The sequence below is a fragment of the Empidonax traillii genome, unplaced genomic scaffold (genome assembly GCF_003031625.1).
Source record: "Empidonax traillii isolate 1590-97213 ecotype Southwest subspecies unplaced genomic scaffold, ASM303162v1 scaffold63:size2014119, whole genome shotgun sequence".
NCBI lineage: Eukaryota > Metazoa > Chordata > Aves > Passeriformes > Tyrannidae > Empidonax > Empidonax traillii.
Window position 1 is genome coordinate 1,175,440 of NW_020955256.1, and position 22,814 is coordinate 1,198,253.

General features: G+C 35.7%; 1 protein-coding gene across 1 annotated transcript in view; it reads left to right on the forward strand.

The window, feature by feature from the left end:
* PACRG (parkin coregulated) overlaps positions 1-22,814 on the forward strand; it is a 221,160-nt gene that overhangs the window by 112,448 nt on the left and 85,898 nt on the right. Inside the window, exons 4-5 of the mRNA XM_027880022.1 lie at positions 2,587-2,758; positions 14,639-14,788. Of these exons, the coding sequence (XP_027735823.1) occupies positions 2,587-2,758; positions 14,639-14,788 (322 nt within the window). The remainder of the gene's footprint in view (positions 1-2,586; positions 2,759-14,638; positions 14,789-22,814) is intronic.

The window sequence follows — 22,814 nt, forward strand, 5'->3', positions numbered from 1 at the left end:
GTTGTTATATCATTCCTATGTATATGCAATGTGTAACCATAATACAGAGTTGATAGATGAAGGTAATACCTTTTTTTTTTGACCAGTTATTACTACTGAAAAACACTGACAAGCTTGTAAACACAGAAGCTTTCTTTATATCTGAAACAGAAAAATCATATTTCAAGGGCAAAGAATGGATGAAAAAATGCTTACAGTATCAGAAATATCACATCTTTGAGAAGAAAGAAAACTGGTAATATACAGTTAGAGGAGATATTAGTGAAGAGTGGAAGAAAACAAATGAGACATTCTACTATATGTGTTTGGAACAAAATAGTTGCAAATCCTGATTCAGTAGCCTAACGTGGATGTGTATCAAAGATATTTTTCCATGGAAATAGTTCATAATTTTGAAAGAGTTTTCATATAAAGAAGAGTTTTTAAATAAAGAATACATTCTAACCCTCCCCCAACACACCCCAAAGACAAAGTGTGGTAATGGTGTTTTGGTTTGTGAAACACCCCCCAGTTGTTTTTTTTTTAAAAAGCCCACACATTACTAATTGCATCTCTCTCTTATACATCTAAAGCTTTCCCCAGACACAAGTAGTTTTTGGTTTTGATTTTCTGAAGTCAATTTTTTTGTTATTGAACATTCAATTACAAAAAAAAAAAATCTAACAAGATTATAAACTATGAATTAAACTTTAAAAAGAAATATGTTAAAGGAACTTTTATTGACCTATTGACAGAGAACAGGAAAAAAATTGTTTCTTCTTGGTCCTGCTTTTTGTTAACGATTTTTTGACCACCTGATCACTTCTTACCTCAGCTTTCTTGCTGTATTGACAATTTGGCCTCTGATTTAGGCTTGTTACCAGAAGTTTGTAGTTGCTATATTGCTGTTTTCTATTCTCAGTGACTTTTGGGACAGATTTCTTTTACCATCTCAAAATATTGCCAGTAGCATGCTGAATGCCCTCAAGAAATACAAACCCCATCAAGTTAGAAATTTTAATGTCTTCTAATTCATGTTTTGTTGAAATCTTCATATATGGTTGCTTGGTATAGTTATTTTTGAACTTTCTCAGAAATTGACCCTGGGATATTCAAAGAATCATAGCATCAATCAGGTTGGAAAAGACCAAGAAGTCCAACTGTCAACCCAGCATCACCACCATGTTCACCATTAAACCATGTCCTCACGTGCTATAACCACAAATTTTTTGAACATGTCCAGGGCTGGAGACTTCACCACTTCCTTGGGCAGTCTGTTTCAATGCTTTACAACCCTCTCTGTGAAGAAATTTTTCCTAATATCTAATCTAAACCTCCCGTGGAGCAACCTGAGGCCAAACTTACTTTCAAGTGTCTGTTCTAATTTTATTTTGATTTATCATGGATGGATCCATTTCAACATGAAAGACTGAAGCAGTCAAATCAGTAGCTAAGATGTGCAAGACCAGGATTCAGATCTACTCAGAGTGAAGCAGGGAGCAAAATGCATCATGGTTGCAAACAGACACTGTCTGTCTGCTGCTTGCTGACTCTGGGATTTACACAAGAAGTGTAAAACCTCAGTTCAGTTCTTGGCTGCTTTCGATCAGGCTTCCACAATTCAAGTGAGAAGGCAATTTCTGTCCTGAAGTCAATGTATGTGTATTTGTTTGCTTAACCAGATGCATTTTATTTAGGATATTTGGAGTTTCAGCTTGGTGTATATGACAAAGCTTGTTAGTATCCATCTATTTGGATACTATCTAATCTCATGGGAAAAATAGGGCAGCAGCTAAGCAGTGTTTTAAAGATAGAAGTGGATTCTTAAAGAGATGGATTGGTCTCCGAGTGATTTTGAGGATCATATTCTGTTCAGAAAAAGTGTATTGCTATTGAGTCACTTAGCTGTATTCAGAGCTTTGACAGGCTATAACCAAACTTCTGACTCTCTCTGCCTAACCTGAGTGTATGTGGTACAGTGTTGATGGGTAAAAAAAGGAGAAGGGAAGAAAAGATTATCACACTTTGTTTTTTAGGATTGGAGGGAGATTCCTATTAAAAATAGGTACCTGATTTCTCTACTTTTTTTTCACAGTTGGTAAAAATGGAATTTCTTAATAATTCTGCTCTTGACATTAATAGGAAATAAATTAGGCCAGTATTCTAGAAAGTTGAAAATTCTGTACAAATATTGATATTTGTGCTGTGCTGGATATTTGCTGCTTACAGGATTCTTTCTTACTAGTTGTTTTGAGTGTCCAAATGAAGACATAAGATTTTTCTGAAATAGAGTATTGTTCCTAACGTGATTGGTTTGATTCCTATGGGTAACTTGCAAAGTAAGGTACAGAATCTGGTATTGACTTATCAAGAAGTGAAAATATACGTATATTAATTTTTGTTCTTTCCCTTAGGTCTAATATATCTGTATTTTAATATCTGGTCATAAACCATATTTGAGACTCAGTGATATTTTGCAGTGATAAAAAAAGAGTTAATATTTACTAAACATGCCTGTGTAGAAGGCCTGAATTATCTGTTGACCTGATCATATAATATTAGTACTGAAAAAATGCATTTATTTGTTTGTTTATTTTGTATTTCCAGGTAGAGATTGAAAATCTGGACTATCATTACTTTCTGCCTTTGTTCTTTGATGGGCTTTGTGAAACAAAATTTCCATATGAGTTTTTTGCTCGTCAAGGATGCCATGACATGCTGGAACATGGTGGAAACAAGATTCTCCCTGTCGTTCCTCAGCTCATTATCCCAATAAAAAGTAGGTGAACATGTAGGAAAAAAAAATCCCTGAAATTGTATTTATGTGGTGTAGATTTTTGAAAAACTGCTAATTAAGCTATAAGACTTATATAAGCCTATATATTTCATGAAGATAATTGCAAATGTGAGTAAATTTTAAGATGTAAGGCCAGAAGGCTTATGCCTTCAATCAACTACTGCCCACGATACATGCAGTAATCCAGAAGAATAGGCTCTCTGGTTAGTGGGTTCTTCATTACAGGTGGCTCCTGGTTTTTGGAGATGTGATGATTTTTTAGCTGATTTTATATAGTTATGATGTAAATCCATTACTGTATAGACCAGTTCATCTAAAGTGACAGGAGAAATGAACAGATGGCATTTTAAAAATAATAATTTTGAAGGTTTTATATACTCAAACATATTTTTTGTAGAATTATGTGAAAGGTAATAAATTATTTTAATACCACTGAAATTCCAAGTGTAGTACCACTAAAACTTTCTTTTTGAAGCACCTAGTCTTTCATATATATTGTTTTGTCCTTTCCTGTTTCTTTATGTCAGTGCCTTTAAGAGATATTGTTCTGAACCATCATCCTTCTTTAGTTAGGTATTATGATTCTTAAGTCTGCACGCTACACCTATGCAAATAGATGCTCATATTTCTTAAACTTAGCTTCTGTTTTATCGTTAATCATTAATGGTATCATTGCTCTGTGTGTCCTGTTTCTCTGAGAGGGTTCAGCATCCATTCTAACACAGAGAAAAACAGAATAATTGTATTTGTGATACCGAATTAATAGAGTCAAATACAGTTTTGAAAAAGAGGAAGTGAATGCAGTTTGCAGCCTGATAATATGGAAATAATAGTGTTGGAAGGGTCAGAATTGTAGGGGTTTTAATTCATTTTTTTCTCAATTTAAAAAAGATTCATTATAGATGTCATTATCTCTATGTTACTGTAGGTTTTGAAAATGCCAAAAGGAAGATATACAGAATGGTTACTCTGTGACACTTGAGAAAGGTTAAGAAAACAACGTTACTGGGTTTTATCTCTAAAAGGGAAATATAAAGAGAAAAATCATCATTTCTTTAGAATTGTATTTTCAACACCCCACAAATATATTTATAGGAGTATCATTTCATTGAAAGTTGAAATAAAGACTGCAAGTTTATGACAGAAACTCTCCATTAGGATTTAAAAGTCTTGCTGAGACCAGAATCTAGCTTAGAAATAGTTACCTGGAAGCTTTAGCTGTTACACAGCATTTAGCATTAGAAAGAGACTGCTAGGTAAGGGTATTTGTATGGGTTTGATACATAGTCTTTTAAGTTAAATCATAATTTATGGTGCTGGAACACATTCAAGAATCTACTAGCTAAATTTAATTGTTGGTTCTTCTTTATTTTATTCTCGAGTGCTTATTTTTAAATTTTAAAAAGGCTTCTGTACCAGCTTTAATGTATGAAGAGTATAAGTATTATCAATTATAAAGGTTTCTTCCTAATTAAAACCATTAATATTAAAAAAAACCAAACACCACCAATTCCAAGAATCTGAAATTGCATACTTTTAAGGGTTTTAAAAGTTGCTATGGCTGTGTAATATAGTAGTGTAGTCCTAGCTATGTATTTCTGTGACTCAGCTGCATCCACAATAAACTCAGATATGTTTTACACAGATTACTGTCTCTAAAGTGCCCCACTGGGTGAGTTACGTCTGATTAACCAGTCTTCTTGTAGACCATATTTCTACTGTGAAAGAGTGAATCAATTTATTGTTAGGCAAGGTAATATATATGATGAAGGAGGCAAGGTTAAAAGAAAGACAGAAAAACAACTTTAAAGACAGAATGCTTTTAAAAGCAGTTTTCTCTCCTACATGTTCATCAAAGGAAAATAGTAGTAAAGAGCTGTAAACATTTTAAATTAAATGTTAGAATTCTGTATTGTATGTTAATAATTTAAGGAGAAATCTATCCCCACCCATCCTTGCTTAATATTCTTTTTGAACACTATATCATTAGAGATAAGAATTATATTATTTAATCAATCTGTGTGTTATTGTAAACCCAAATTCTTTCAACAAATTTTTCTTTTGGTTATGGAAACAGGCAGTGACCAAAAAAACCCCATATACTTGAAATTACAGGCCTGGTTTCTCTTCTAAAATACCTGAAATATTAATAAAATAATAAAGAAGAATGATATTTAGTTGAAAAATATTTGCTTCGTTTTGTTTTGGTTTTGACACACACTCTTTTTTATTGGAAATTCAGAGGAAGAAAAAAGCCCTCAGGTTGGAGGCATTAGTTTCTCAAAGAGAAAAATATTCAAAATATATTTTTATGTCTCAAAATAAAAATTCAGAATATATTGTGCCTTGCACTGGAAAAACTATAAAATAGTTTATAAATAGAGTTATTGCATGACATAAAATGCAGGAAAAACAAATTACCTGTATTTGTCAAACTTTTAAGGAATCCAACTAAAATTAAACAAAATGCAAAATCAGAAAATGGAAATTATTATGGTGTAAGGCTTTTTGCTCCCTTTCACAGAAGATACATAGAGGGTGATCAAGCATTGGAACAGCCTACCCAGAGAGGTGGTGGATTCACCATCCCTGGAGGTTTTTAAGCAGAGATTGGATGTGGCCTTTAGTGCCATGATATAGTAATTGGAGTTGGATCAGGGGTTGGACTTGATGATCTTGGAGGTCTTTTCCAACCCAATCTATTCTATGATTCTATGATTCTATATAGGCAAATCCATTTTCTGAGTTATTTAAACCCCAACAAAGATTCCTAAATTGAAATATATAGTCAATAGCAAAGCTCTTTGGAACAGTATCATGAAAGTTCTGATGCACAACACACAGCCAAGCATCTTCTTTGCCAGAAACATCCATGTTGTTCCTTTCATATTGCAGACAGGTAAAAAGGCAGAAGAAGGAGCCTAATTTTGCCCCATATCAAAAACTGGATTTGTGGCAGAGAACCTCTGGGGTGGCAAGTGAAGATACCTGTAGGTTATATGAGAATTCTTTTATTTTTAGAGAACAGAGGGATCTGTCTAGCCTCATCATGTATTTCAGTAATGTACTGATTTATTTTAAAATTCACGTGTAGCCTAACATTAACCAACCAAGAATAGCTAATTCTAATGCCTATTTTACCATGTACTTGTCAATGGAATACTCTTTAAATTCTCTGCTCCTTATGGGAACGTGAAATTAGTTTTGATACTCATTTGGATACTCATTATTGCTTTAAATATTACATTTGCCATAACAAATGCCAAATCAGAAAAGCTGTAAGTCCTTTCTCTTGTTTTCGTCTTCTGCAACTCTCAGATTCCTGACCGCAAAGTTCCCCGGCATTCTCTGCATGAAACACACGAGCAGAAAAAAACACTGAGAGGGCCAGAAGTTTCTACACCTTTGTCTAATATTTCTGTAAGTAACATCAGGAACATGCAGCTCACTGTGTAGAAGTACCTCCTCTTCTTTCAGAGGCAGTGAGCATGCTACCATTCACATTTGCTTTGCTTGCAGTGTAGTTGTAGGAGTTTTCAACCCCTTCATGCACAAAGTCACTAATTGTTCCAGCTCCCACACTCTGACTTTTGCTAATGCATTTTTCTGTGGAGCAACTCAGTGAATCTCACATCTAGATGTATCAATAAAAAGGAAAAAAAAATTCAAATCTGAAATAAACTCAAAAGATTTTCAGACTGGCATTGCTTTGAAACTCAGATCATTTCAATGGTCTAGTTTATAAATGCACTATCAAAAATGAGGTAATAGCACACAACAGGACAGATGCTGGAGTGAATGAGTAGAAATGGTCAATAGGAACATCTTGATACAGATTTGCTAAAGAAGTAAATAATGTGAAATTAAACACCTAAGCATCTTGAATCACCCATTTGCCAGACTCTTATCTGTTCTACACTGTGAATCCTAAAAATGGATGTGTAGGCAATCTGAATTTAAACCCAAAAGCCAATAAAGCTCACATCTCTGCACTTAAAATTTAACTTAGATGGAAGTATTGTTTCTACATAGTTGCATTCAGCAGACCGGCTCTTCTGATTGAGTCCAAAAAAAAAAATCTCCATCTTAAGAAACACTCAAGTTTTACATTTTGAGGCTTCTTCCATGCTGCTAAAAATCCCTTCTGTGACACTGTAGATAAAGGATACCTTAAACTTTGTTGAAAATATTTCATTAAGGGAAACAAATTTTTTGTGAGTCAGACCTAGAGAAATGAACAGAGCATTCCTCCCTCAGTGTCACCTATGGAGTCCTTTTTAATTTTTAATAAATTTCTAAATTAAACTGATTTGTGTTTTCGATTTGCATTTAAAATGTGGATTCTTGTTGTCTTGGACAACAGTGTAGTTAATTCCTCTTTAATGTCAAATCAGTGTCACTGCTGCATTTAGATAAGTAAAGTTGAATGTGTTGCTAGCAGTTGTTCTAAGTGCAGTTATATTTATATTTCTTCTCATATATCTTCACTATATTTAAGACTATTTATTGACTACTAAATAATCTTCCTTTCATTCTGCTGATTTTTATGGAATAAATGTGGTTTTCTGCTCTGTAGTCTTTTTCTTGCTGTAAATCATGTAAGTTGATTTCTGTCATCTAAAGAAAGTAAACTGAGCCTTTAATGGAATTGTCATCTCCTTTCTGACTGACTGTTGCTCTTGAGAACCAATTCTGCTTGTTAACATTACAGCCTGAAAAATAACTTTGCTTTATAAGACTTAAAATACTTTTAAAGAAAGCAAGGGTCTCTGAATTTTTTTTTTAAATTTTCTTCATTCTCAAATACTGTCCTGTAGGTTTCATCAACCAGTACAAGTGATTGTGATTAGGTTTATGGTACATTCTTCTGCTCAAAACTGGTCATTTCAGATATTTTCAAATAGTACAGAAACTAGATTTTTAATTAATCCCATTTACTCCTGTCAATGAGGAAAAACTGTGTTCCTCATTCCATTGAGATAAATCTCATCCGTGTTTGCAAAGTGAAATGTGCAATTAACATCTCTGACTTCTGAAGTTGGAGTTAGAACTACTCTCTCCTGAATTTATTAATTTATTAACATTTAGAATTTATTAGTAATGAATTTCATCTGCCATTTTCTCACCTCATTTAGAAGGACTGTAAAATCCTTCTACAGTTCCTCAGAGTAAGCTCTTATCTTTGGCATCTGGATTAACTTGGTATCATCAGAAGTCTTTGTTATCATCTGTCAAAATCTCCTCCAAAGTATCTATGGATCTACTGAAAAGCATTAACTTATACATAGGCTGCTGCAAGGCCCTACTAGTGATACTCCTCCTCTGTGACCATTTATTGTTGCCCTCAGTTCCTATCTCTAAGCCATTATTTATTTATATGGAAGCCATTGCATTTAGGGTTTTCAAAAGCCAGTGACAGACCTTACAAAATAGCTTTTAAAAGTCTAAGAAAACTGTATTGTCAGGCTTTTCTTCTTCTTCTTCAGGGACCAACGATACATTTAGAATGCTATATTAATTTTTGCAGTACAAATGCTAATACTACTGCCCTGATCTTTTTTGAAAATGGCATCACATTTCATTGAGGACAGATCTGTTTTCATCAGGAGGGAGGGTACTCAGTGAAGTTAGTAGCTTAGCACAGAGGAAGGAATGTACATCTAGGAATGGATGGAAACTCTGTAGACTGGCATAGTCACTGAGAAGGTTTTTGGGACTCTCCTCTCAATGTCTTCTTTATACCAGATAATTAAACTGGGTCCACAAATGTTAATAGAATTCAAGATTTATAGAAGCTGATCTAGTAAAATGCCACAATTACAAGCACCAACTAAAGCTGAAAAAAAGGCACTGACTTTCTCTTCCATATTCTGCTAGATCGCATTTCTTGCAGACATCATGTTTCACTTATGGATCTTAGCCTTTTCTGTGTCATAGGCTTTGGCTTTACAAAACCAAGTCTTTGATGACAACATTGGCCTGAGGTTCTCAGCCTTGCCCCCACTCCTCCTTCCCATCATTTTACTGCAACACACCACTTTCACCTGTACAGGAATAAATATCTGTACATCTATACTGTTATTTGGAGCAGGATCTTACTGTACTTTTAAAAAGTACAGAACACAAGGTTGTTACTCTGTTTTACTCTTGATTGAAACACTGTGTTTCATTACTGTTCCTTACCTTCATTACCATTCTGTGAAATTAGCATAATGCTATTATATCCATCCAGGTAGTCAAGTAGAATGCGTTTTGAAAGTTCAGGACAAAAATCTCTGTAAGAGGAGTATATATCACTTTAAACAATTGCATTTTGAGAACACTTTGTGTTAGGAGTTCTTTCAACCCGACTCTGTGAATTTAAAAGAAGCCCTTGATCAACAAGATTAAGTAGATCACAACACTCGAAGCATTTTTATCCTGAGTGTCTGTTGCCCTACAGGAGACCTCCTCTATGTATCTTGTTCTGCTTCAGGCAAAGAATTTTCTGAAACAGTTGCCTCATTTACCACTTGAGTGAGATATAAGAATACAAACTGAGTTGGTTTTAATCTTTGGTTGTGAGACCTAAATATAAAATGAACCTGACAGTACATTTCTAAACATAGCTTCACAGGTGTATTTGAAAAAGAAATTGAATATAATTAGAGGCCAGTGAACATTAAAGAAAAGTAAATTATTAACGTAACTTTTATTACAACCACCATAATCAAATTTAGTACTTAGAGACAAGGTGGAGGTTTGGGGAAACTGATTTCAGTCTGTAAAGTTCAGGCTATCAATGTGCTGTCAGGGGAAGAATGTTCTGATTCGATCTCTTCTGTGAAGATACATTGTGTCATGAAACAGATCCACTGTGTACTGGGAGAAATGCTGTCATGTTTCCTGGCTTATAAAATCTATCAATCCCCAAGATGAGAACTCTGGTTTCTATTATAGGCAACATCTCAGATTGAGATAGGATTTTCCAAACTGTCACATAAAAATAAAATATATATATAAAAAATAAACTTACATAACTTCTAGATCTTTTCTTTGAGATGTTAGAAATGTTACTCAAGAAAAAGAACTGAATGTTTTAAAATAATTATTTCTATTGCAAACAAGTGGTATACATCTTAAGAAAAGTTTCTACTCTTAAAGGAAATTAGCAAAAGAGCTTCCTAAATTTACATCAATTGCCAATAAAATTTAACTGAAATTAAAAATACAGTGAATTAATCTTCACTGAAGGCAATGAATTTGTATTTTGTATCAGATCATTGCTAACAAGCTTTAATAAGCAGCACTTTGGAAAACTTCCATCCCAAAAATATTCAGTGTTTCAAATATACTTTTGAATTTCATAATTATCTCTTACTGTGGCTTTGAATGGTAGAAACACAGAGCTGACTCAGATACTGAGCTTTTACATCAGATATTTAACCTGATAGCATTGTAAAATCCTCTTTTATTTAAGAAATTTATGATGAACTTCAGAAAATATTTATTTGGAAAAACTGTAGCAGCATAAAATAAAATATGTCTGAATAAAACATACTTCATTATAAACTTCAATTGAGCAATTATTTAAGCTGGAGTGTTGCTTGTTTCTTGGAAAAATGTATGTCCTAATCACAAGCAAAATCTTCAAGTTTATATACCACTAAGGGAGAAAACATCAAAACTACCACGCAACAGGATCAATGCATTGGTCTGTTTTGTCTTGTTTTGTTTTTTCAAAGTTGTTATTTAAGGGAATGCTAGAATGCATAGCTTGTAGTCTAGATAAGCAAAGTGACATACCTACCATTGAGGCAAGGAAGTCCTCTAAAACCTTTAAGGAGCAGAAAGGGGTCTTTAACTGAGGAGCAAACCAGTTGTTCACTTTGCTGTTATTATGAAGATCCATCTCTTACAGCAGGCTTCTAGGCCAAGAGGCAACAGCCTAGCAAGCTTTGTCAATTGGAATACTTGGGATATTATGCGTGTTTCTTTGATTTGGGCTATGCAGGTGTCCTGTACCAAGAGTCTGAAATGGTCTGCTCTCTTCCTGTGTAAGGATACTAGTACTTTCTTCAATTTCTGGTAAACTCTGGATATCAGTGACATTTTCCAATGTGTTGAAATGTACTATTTTCATATACTGCATTATAATTTTCTTCCTTTGATTCACATGGGAGAATGGTCTGTAGTGATGGTAGTACACGGAAAATAATTACCAGATTTTAAAAGAGATATTTTAAAACAGATATTTGAAATTGACATATCATCAGGTCAAGGACTGCCTCTAATTGAATGTTTATAAAGTGCCTAATATAATCAAGCCAGGAGTTGGTTGACTGCTATACATGACACAGTCCAAATATTTAATAAGAGTAACAACAGTTCTGTAGTCAATTTGATCTTACTTTCGATATTTACAAGTGTTTTCCTAACACACACTGCAGATTCCTGGAATTTGAAGGGATTCAGGCTCAGATTCTCAATATATTTGATTCTGTTCATATCCATCTGCATCTATATCCATGCAGGCTGCAATGTGTACCCTACTCTTATACCAGTATTGGGCAGCAGCAGTGAGCACAGCTGTGGGAGGTGTGCCCAGGTAGAGGAACTGCTTCACTTGGTGACAGAGTTCCTGAAGGAGTGGGTAGATTGAGGAATATCATAGAGAGTGAGAGAAAGAGACTACTGGAATTGCACCCTACCTTCTCTGAGACAGGGACAACAGGCAGACAGGGTGCATGATATGGAGAATTCCCTGTCCTTTCTCTGCATGGGTGAGCACAGTGACTCAAGAGGTAGGGGGCAATGGTGACAAGTTCCTTCGCTGGTGCAGCAGGCCCATCTCATCTGGGACTGCTCCACCTTCCCAGGTCCCCCTATACAATAGATAAAAGGCTCTGGAAGTGGTACTAAACAATAATGAGGATGATGGTTCAGCTAGCATGAAGGTGTCACAAATTGAACTGTGCCCTATATCAAAACTGCTTCTAGGAAGAAAAAAAGAACTTGCCATTGTAATAGGAAAGTCCTTTTGGTAGAGAACAGAAGGCTTAATATGCAGACTGGACCCACTTCTTTGGAAAGCCTGATGCCTCCCTGAGGCCTGGGTGAACGATGTGAAGAGAAAGCTTCCTACCCTGGTACAGCCCTCAGATTACTATCCATTATTTATTTTTTAGGTAGGCAGTGATGAAATCTAAACCAGAAGTCTGAGGACAATCGAGAGACTTCAGGGCCTTGGTTAAGGGATCAGGAGGGAGATCAGTTCCTTCCAGAGGATGATGAGGGAGGAAGCAGGAAGAGTCAGCAGATCAATACCTGGCTCTGAGCCTGGTGTCAGTGGAAGGATATGGAGTTTTTTGATCATGGGTCTGTTTAAATGACCTGAGCCCTGCTGGTACCTGTGTCAAAATGTCTTCTTTGCCTTGGTCTTTAATAGTAAAACCAATTGTTCTTGGAGTACCCCATCCCCTGAGGTGGAGACATGGATGTGGAACATAATGAAGTCACCACGATTGAAGAGGAAATGGTCAGGGACCTGCTGCACCACTTAGACAGAGACAAGTCTATGGTTTAAAATAGGATCCACCCAAAAGTTCCTCCTAGGGGTAGTTGGACAGCCATTTCCACTTACATGATACACTGCATGCCTCAAAATAAGGTTTCTCATACTCTAGGACAGCTTCTACAGTCAGGAAGAACTATTCCTGGAAGTGGGTACAATTCGTTGGTTAAGGATTAAGAAGCTGTGATTTCTGTCAATTATAATTTTTATGTAATTTAGTTAATTATTAGTGTGTGTATGAATAATCAGTTTTATTAATTTATATTAATTCATTCATACAAGTGAATATAAATATTCATTCATGGGTTTATGAATGATATAATTGTTGTACTTAAAATACAAGTGTTAATGATACTTTTCCTACAAGTTCTGTTAGCTACTATTTATGTGCATGATAATTTCGTAATGAATAAATCTATATGTTGAAACCCCAGAGCTTCCTTTTCCAGTCACTCCTTTGTGAAAATGAATAATGCCTGTTTCACTGTAAGACAATATTTTCCTACCTGAGACTTGGAACTAATCTTTAAAATTGTATCTAGGAGTCTCTTTTTGCTAAAACAACTTTAGAATGTCTACCCACAAAAGTGTATTTTGGAATAGCCAATCTCTTTGGTGGAACCCAATGTAAGCATGCTGCATTGGTGGGCTTCCAGTCCACACAATAATATGTTCAGGGACAGTATGAAATTAACTGCAGCCTGGTGACTACAATAGGGACTAGAAAATAAGGAATTCAGTCTGTATTTTTGTTTAGCAGTATTTCTCTAACTTGGAATCACTATGATGTGCAATAGTATTCCTATACCTTGGGCTCTCTAACTGTTTTCCAACTGTGGTTTCAATGTACTGTTCACAAGCATGCTAGGAGGCATAAAGGGATGTTATTTACTAATTGATTTTCAAGAGTTGTCTCCACACATTCGCACAACCAATCTGCCCTGCCCTTGCTTTGGAGCTCTCCCTCTGATTTTTATCATTCAGCAGACATGCAAGAAGAAGCAGAAGAGGGTGGGGTACAGTGCATTTGCTTAAAGAGATGGAAAAAATGACGTTGCTCCTGTGTGAGAATACTACTTCATTCCTTATGAAAAGGCATTCCTGTGCACTGACAAAACTCAGCACCAGAAATAGTGAATCACAGAACTGTAGAATCATAGAATGGTTTGGGGCTGGAAGGGGCCTTTAAAGGTCATCTAGTTCCAACCCTCCTGCAACATCTTCAATCCTATTACTTTGGTTTGAAGAGACAGTTCTTAAAGAACTTTTTGGTAACTCATCTTCAAATTTTTATGTGTTCTTTACTACAATTTTTTCTAAGTGCTTATACTTAGTGTCATGCTATATTACCACATATTTATATACTTCTGTGATTATAAAATACAGAAATGAATATGAGCTTATTTTCAGTTCTTTCTGTGTGCACTGATGTATACAACTATGTAAGTGGGCAGAACACTGGAGAATTAGACCAATATATAATACCATACCAAATTTGACAACTGCTTCCAGCTGCATAATTTCACAGAAGCTTTTATAAATAGATGGATTTTGCAAGGAAAAAAATAAAAAGCATGACTCATTTTTAATTATAAGAGAGAATGCAAAGTACTTGCTTTTAGTAAAATTAAAAGACAAGAGAAACAAAAGGTATTTATGAAATGTCAAAGTGTCACAAGATTAGAAGCATGACACTGAAAGCTAAGAGAAAAATCTAAGTAGGTTAGACAAAATCTTTTTTTTTTCTAGAGTGTTTTTCTTTTGAAAAAAAAAAAAGCCTACACTTTTTTTTTTTGTAGGTTTTTTTTTTCTGTAAACATTTGCTTCATTGTACTGATTCTCAGAATAGTAGGAATTGTTAGCTGAATGAATAAAATGATCATGAAATAAATGAGTACAAACATACAAACACTAATTGTTGCACTAGAATGTATCTGTTGTCAACCTTCGCAGGTTGTCTTGCAGTTGAACAGTTCCATTGGCCCCAAATGGTACTTACTGAACATTTATTTTTCATTTGTTTGGACCTCACCAGCATTACACAGGCAGCATGAGGGAATAATGAGCTGCATTCTTTGGGTTACTGAAGAGTCAGCACAAATTGTGGGAACAAATAACAATCAGACAAGGCAGTGTTTTATAACATCAGGACTGCAATCCATCTTTCAAAGCTGGGCTAATAAAGGCCCACTTACAATCCCCGGCAGAGTACAGTTTAATTAAATTTGTCCATTAGAGGACTCCTCCCCCTCCCTCTACATTTTAGAAATTAATTCTACTTTCTGCCTGTTGTTCTTTTTGCATCACAGATGCACTGAACCTTCGTAACCGACGCGTCCTCATCAGCACACTGAAAATCCTCCAGCACCTGGTGGCGTCAGCTGACATGGTGGGGGAGGCCTTGGTGCCTTATTATCGGCAAATTCTCCCAGTCCTAAACATCTTTAAGCATATGAATGGTGAGTTATCCTAACAGACACTGCCTTTCAACTCCTAAGGTAAAAAGGGGCTTGAGACAGGGTTAATTAACAATGTAGTTAAGATTTATTAGTGTATATAAACTCAAATCCATTTGGAGCTCTAAATAATGTAAACTCTCCCTCCTACTATTCCCTAAGGATGCACTGAAATTAACAATTTCATTTATTACTCCTTGCACGTACAGTTTATTTAACACAGTACAGAAGCACTGAAGCAGTTCTATAATCTCCCAATAATTAAATTGTAAAGTTTTGTAACAGTCGTTTGAATACATTAATAAATTGCAAAGGTTTTTTCCTCCCTCCAACACATTAGTTCAGTCCAGCTGGTTTATTCCATTCTGTGCCCTCCACAAGCAATTCACTGCTTCCAGACTGTTTAGGAAAGATTAAAATTAAAATTAGGGATCAAACTAATTAATTTGAGGGTCAAGAGAACTCCTTGTTATAGAAAATTTCAAGTTACATAATACTGAGCAAAACAGTGAAGTTTGAAGTTCTTACTGCACACTTAGGTTTTATTTTAGAGAACTGTAGAACTAATTTGTATGTACAGTTAAGTATGTTGTTTTCTTTGTAGTGCAGATCTCTATTGCCAGTCTCAGTCTTTAATAACTATGAGTACTGTATACTATGAATGCATTTACACCACAGTCACCAGCTGAAATCAGCGTGGTGTCTCTTGCTTTTACCAAACTAATATCTAAAGTATTTTTCTCTAGTAAATCTATCTGTACTTATCTGCTCAATTATCTACCAAGTTACTATATTTAAAATTTCTGTTACTGACTTGCAGCAGATGTAAAGAAATTTAATTCCTCACAATCTTTCAAAAGAGGTTTTTCATGAAATTCACGGCATTTTAATAGTTGTTTGCAGGACTCCTTCCTATTATACTTTCTGTTTGCGTTGCTACGGAATATAGTACCTTATTCTCACTCTTTAGTCAGTACAAAGTTCACCTCAGATTGAACAGATTCACCTCAGATTGCCTGTTCAAAGACTGACTTCAGGGTGCAAATGCAATTTAGATTTTAGATCCCTTTAAATACATGTGCGTCTGTGGCTTTGTTTTCCTTAGTGAGAAATGTGCAGTAACATGGCATTCCACAGTTGCAGTGTAGTTCAGATGACAACTGTGGCTTTCTAGAAGTAGTGGGATGAAAAGTTATGAGTGTAATCTGTAGGCTGAACTTATGTAATTTCCGTAGGGCTCCTTAGGAGTTGGAAGATTCCCCCTTAACAGATCTAATTTCAGTATCTGGTGCAAATAAGACAGTAAAAATGACTCTCGTTGATTAATGAATATACCACACATGCTTTTTTCCAAGTTTCAGCCTGACGTAGCCCATAAATTCTCTTGACTAGGCTTTTCTACAGTGATTTCAGATGAATAATAGAGAAAGCTCGTGTGTAACCAGGTACATAGCTTAACAATGCATTAAACACAACCTAAATATATCTTCAGTTTTGATTGTATTGTGAGCAAAATAAACCATATTTTCAACATATTTGCATAAGATCTGTGCTCTGTGAGTTTGTGCCTATATAAAACTACACTAAATCATAATATTTGGCATTGAAGAACTAAAATCCTAGAGAGAAATGAAAAGTAATAGTTCAAAAATAATTGATTTTATTAAGTCATTACTTTTCTAGAAATAGAAGTTCCAAAATTTCAGTATTACCAAGAATGAAATGGATACTACTTGCAAGGCCTACCATATGAAACTGTTCAACTCATTCAGTACTTGCATGTGAATGATAGGGAATACCTCTGTCTCCTCCTTCCTCAAAAAGATCATATTTCATTTCTCCTTCACTGGTGGTTGACAGAAAATGCATGCTCCTTTCCTCCTCCTTTCTATCAAAATAAGCTGATAGGCAACTGAGGTGCAAATGTTTACTACCAATTATAAGAAAGCTGTAGACACTGATCTGGGCTATTTTCTCCACTGCTTGTTCATACAGGTGAAAGGTGGGGTGAGTGGAGTGTACACTCTTCTTCCTTCTTTTCTGTATAGCTTGAGAAAGCAGAAACTGTGATATGTCTTCCAGGAGTTGTATCAATTGCAGTCTATTAAGTTAAACACTGTGGAAGTTTGTCCAGAATTAAGTTAGCTGGAGGAAGCCATGATTTAATCATTGACACCTCACTAGATCAGTGCTGGTCTGATGAAAGGAACTCTTTCCCAAATACAGCATCTGTGAATATCCCTCTCACTAAACAAGCTGATTGTCAAGAGAATATTGGAGAAAACCCAAAAAACCCTTCTCAACAAACAAAACAAACACAACAAAATCAAACAAAACAAACAAAACCAAACCAACCAAACAAAAAAGATATTGGTAAGAAATTAAGGTCAACTTACTTTAAATTCAAGTTACCTGGTAACCAGGTCAGAACAAACCAAAATGATACTTCATGCAGTGTGTGTGATGTGAAGTTCCGTAACTCCCAGCTCCAAATTCTTTCGATCCTAAAGGTTTATATGGATTCAGTGGAGGCTCAGAAATGTCATAAAAAAAGAGCCTATGGCTTGTTTAATAAAACACATGGGTAAGTGATATTGGTAATTTTCATAAATTATAAAAAGGAGAGTATTGATGAAAACTAAATTAAAAGTTTTAATTATTGAAAATATTTAAAACATGCGCACCTGTCTGAGTCATAAGATACAGGTTAAAATAAATCAGTGCAACCTGAGTTATAAATGCTAGGGGGAAGATCCAAGCCTCCTGAGACCGTCAGTGTGAAAGCCACAGGAAAGAGTTCAGTGAACTTCTGAAGAGTTTCGGTGGTGAGGAAGGGGCTTTTTGGCGCACAAAGCCTGAATTTCTGTCCTCACCTTTAAACTCTGACTTGCAACAGACATTTGTTTTCACTGGGGTTCTTGAGCACCCTGTTGCAGAGCATTAGAACATCAAAGAGCAAAGTTCTGTTGGTGATGCTGCCGTTCATGTCTTTATTGGCTGAGACTGTGAGAGCATCCTCACCAGCTGGCCAGGATGTGCTCTGAAAAGGGGCTGAAGCTTTCTGTTGGAACGGTTAACCAGAGCCATAAGAGTGGCAGGAGGGCAAAAGAAGGGAACATGATTTTCCAGTGACTGAGGAAGAGGAATACTGGAGAGATGTAGGAGTTTGTCTAATCTCTGCAGACTGGGAGGGGACTAGCAGTCTCTAAGCAAGCCTCCCAACATATGGTCTATTATGCACACTTGCTACTATATAATATAATAAACAATAAAAGTCACAATCATGCTTACTAAGTCATATTATAAATCCCGTAATGCCACTGTAGTTTAAATGTGTAAGGTAAAAGTACTCTTACGAAACTCATTTAAATCTTGTCAAAGGGAAAGAAAATTCTGCATAGACCCAAATGGAAGTGTTCTTTTGCATCACAAAACCTGGTTTTTTGTGTGCCTTACATTCTAAGCTGTCTTTTATAAATCTGTGAACTATCTGGTGTAAATACAACATAAAAACAAATGCAGCAAGTTTTCTCTTTTATGAAAGCAGACAGAAGACAAAAATAAAATGAAATTAAACAGAACAAAAAAAAAAAAGAAAAAAGAAAAAAAAGAGGAGTCTTCAGAACCTGGAATATGCTATTAGGGTGCATTTATACCAGAGTGATGTCTGAAACAGAAACCTGTTCATTTAAAAGATTAGACCATTAGGAACAGCAAGTTTCTCTTGTTTAATTTTCCTGACTGGTAAATGAAGATTTCGTTGATTTAGTTTAACAGCTATTTTATGCTGTCAAATCTAAGCAGTTTTAATGGCTGTATTACATCCATTCATGTACAGATAAATATTCTCATGTCATCGATCTGTATTATTCAGTAGTGATCAAGAGCGGGTTTTGCTGTAGAATAGATGAAAACAAAATATTATTAGGATTTTCATGCCTCAGAGAGAGCAGTGTGGGGTGGCACTGGGCTGTAGAAGGTACCTCTCTGGCACGGTAATTTCATCTGTGCCTTGTTTCGGTCACTGTAAGGCAAAAGGGGGTATTAGGGCAGACTGAAGCCCAAGTTTCTTTTGGTAGCAGTAAAAATGCCTTGACGCTATCAATAACTTAAGGCTAACATATACTTCTGATGGCCTCCATCTATGTCTTCAATCCTTGAAAATAAAATTTTAGAGATATGACAGAATACCTCATGTAACTGTGTCATAGCATTCAACCAAGCGTGAAGCCACACAGCAGAATTCTAATGCACGCTTTACAGCACCTGAACTTCACTTGGGGAAAAAACATTCTCGTCTGAAAGGTACTTCACATGCTTTGGAGAACTCTACTGTACAAAATGCAATAGTACTCCACAGATTCTAAAGGAAGAAGTAGGACTCGTGTTTAATGACAAGAGCAAAAGACTCTGCACACAGGTACAAGTGCTCCCTGTGTTGGAGTCTGAGTGTTTTCAGAACTGCTTGTGTATGCCAGAGGCGGTGATGCTCCCCCAAGTGGTCCATGGTTATTAGTAAGAAGCAGCAATTATCCTCTACTGTGATATTGAATATGCTCTTAAGAAAATCTCTTGCCCAGAACATCTCAGCTGTATGCTTCTTCCCTGAGAAATACAAAAGTCCTTTCACAAAGAATGTCAGTCCTGTTCTAAAATACTTTACGTTTTGCCATCAACTTTTGCAAAGTAATGTATTTGAGGTCCTCTTAATTTCTCCTATGAACTTTGAGATTTCAGATTATTCTCAAACAACTTTGCTCAGAGTTCCCTGCTACTTAAAAAAAAAAAAGTTGTAGCTTTTATTTTTCTTTTTTTTTTCTTTTCAACTGAAAATGGAGATTTGCACAGAATTCATTGATTCATGGGTTGAGATTTGAATAAAAACCACCTAATGCCATAAGATTATTGATAAAACAAACCATGTCCTATAGGATCATGGTAGTCCGTTATAGGACCATACTAGTCCTATCAGAGCAGTAGCATAAACTGTGTACTAAATCCAGTTTTCAAACTGTTCATTGTGACACTTATTCTTCCTATTCCTATGCATATTTTGCAAGCTTTTTCATTATTTCCAAGCTTTCTTTGAATTCCATCAGCTATAATTTCTGAAATTTAAAAACAAAGATTCTGATGTGGCTTTAAGGACTCACACTTCAAAGGAATAAGACCACCATGACAGCACCGATCTGAGTGAAAAAAAATAGTTTAAATGCATTTTCTCATTTTTTTAAAATATATACCCTCAGCATAAAAGGATTTAGAATGTTCTGATTCATCAACATTTAATGAAAAAGATTGTGGTTTTCCTAAAATCTGCCAGTAAATCACCTTTTTAAGCAGATAGGGATAAATTGATAACACTCCAAAAAAGTTATCATCATACTGCTGGGAAGCAAAATATATTTTTGTCATTCCGAAGTGTAATTAATGATATTATTTCAAGAGGCTTCCTATGAAGTATAGTTTTAAGAATATTTATTAAACAAATACACTTCAATATTTTAAGAACATTTCTATGAGATCAGCTGATGGTCTTTTAATGGTGTTTTTCAAAAATGTCTTGGTTTGTTTTTTTTTTTTTGTCAAGAATCTCATCTTGAAAGCAAAAACCTCCTAAAATAATGTTTCATATTCTAATTGAATATGCAGGAAAGTGATCCTCAATCATTATCAGCTGCTGTCTCACACGTTTTTTTGCACACTGGTCAGTCTAATTGTGTTTCAATGACCACTCCTGCATATGGAGTTACAAAAAACCCACTGGAACTCTGATACACAGAAATTAGAAGTTACCAAGACTTACTTGTACTGGAGCATTTGTTGCTTTAGTATCTTTAATTGAAAGCATGTGATTTTAAGCTGATGATACAGAAAACTTCTAATGTGCAATCGAAACTCTGTCAGGTACTTTATAACACACTGAGAGAATCATCACACTTAGATCTTAATTGCTGGGTAATTTCTAATTGCTATCTAATTTCTTAGCTGAAAATACAGCACCAGTTGTGCAAAATAAAACCAACTCAACTGTGATTAAATTGATGCTATTCACACATAGCACTTACTTTTAATGTGTTAATAGTCTAATTAATTCAGCATCTTGAATTTTTGATAAAAGAAAAACTAAAAGCTTTCCATGACAGAGGGTGATATATTGCATCCAATATTTCATTTTTCCTCTTTTGGTTTTTAATTTTTTGAGTATCATGAGTCAGGGAAATGAGCGTTGTCTATAGAATGACAAACAGGTTGTGTGTGAGTTAAGATATCTGAATTCACAGAAAATTCATGGACAAGTAAAATAGTGGAAACATCAAATTCTTCCCGTGCTTCAGTGGAAACATCTATAAAATGGGTATAACCTGAATGGCCTTGTAGGCCTCAATCAGCATTTTGTTTGACAATTAATCAGAGTTACCACAAAGTACCAGGAGTGTGAGTATGTATATCAGTGAAACATAATTATCATTCAGTTAAGAGTTCATATCATGCTTTGCTTTAATACTTTTGTTGGATTTGTGTTCCTATGGGAAATAATTACCTTTGGTAATCCCACGTTTGAGGACAATTTGGACATTGAGGACTAAATTTATGCAGAATTACAGCAATATCTGTAAATCTGCTTATTCTGGATACTTACACGTGTCTTAATATCAGCAGGTATGTATCTGGCCTCCAAATGAGATGAGGAAGTGTTTAAGTTACTGCAAAGTCCATAGTATAGGCATGCCTTCAGCAGATCTGATGCACAGCTGCAAAACAAACATCAAAACACAACTGGCATTGTTGTCATTTTAATTTATTTTCCTTGCAACTTTATTTCTGGCTCATTTGGCACTGGGTTGGCCAATGGCATCCTGTTCTGTATCAGCAATAGTGTGGCCAGCAGGACCAGGGCAGTGATCATCTCCCTGTATTTGGTACTGGTGAGGCTGCACCTTAATTTCTGTATTCAGTTTTTGGCCTCTCACTGTAAGAAAGAGATTTCTTATTCCTCTGGAGATGCTGGAACACATCCAGAGAAGGGCAATGGAGCTGGTCAAGGGTCTGGAGCACAATTCTTATGTGGCTAAGGGAGCTGGGGTTTTATAGCCTGGAGAAGACTTGGAGGATGGAGGGGACATAATTGCCCTCTACAACTACCTGACAGGAGGCTGTAGCAAGGTGGGTGTTGGTCTCTTCTCTCAAGTAGTAAGAGGCAATGGCCTCAAGTTGTGTCAGGGAAGGTTTAGACTGGATATTAGGAAAAATTTCTTCACAGAAAGGGTTGTCAAACATTGGAACAGGCTGCCCATGGCAGTGATGGAGTCACCAACCCTAGAGGTATTTAAAATATGTGTAGATGTGGCACTTAGCGACATGATTTAGAGGTGAACTTGGCAGGGTTAGGTTGATGGTTGGACTTGATGGTCTTAGAGGTCTTTCCCAACCTAAACAATTCTATGGTTCTATGGTTGTTTTAAAAAAATAAAATGCATGTACAATTGTGCAAGATGGAATTGAGCCTACAATTCTCAACTGCTGTTTGACTTGTGTTACTGCTTCACTTATAATTTCTTCTTTGGGTAGGAGTTCTGAACTCTTTGCTGAACCTAACTGAACTACACCCTGTAGGATGGTGCAGTCTGGCACATATTTATCTAGAAAATACTACTCACGGAATCAATTAGTTCAGCACATGTTCCAGCTTGGTAGAATTACGTCTCCATAGGTTCACAGTTTCCTAGCTGCCCTTGGGAGATCAGAACCTCCATTCTGCAATTCTGATTAAAGCTCCCTAAACTTTGGAGTAGAGTGTGCCTGAACTTATCATTTTCAATGGATTTGCTGTAAGTAAGCAGCTCCCTGTGGACTTCTTTGTCACTCTTCTCAGGCTCCTGACTCAGTTTGCAAAGTCTTGTAGTATCCTGTAGATGACAAGTCTCTCTCTCTAGATATTAAGTCTTTCTTTGGATCTGGCCTTACAGTCTAGATTGATAAAATTTAACTACCTTCTGGCTAGGAGTTATTCCTTTCCTCTGTGTAA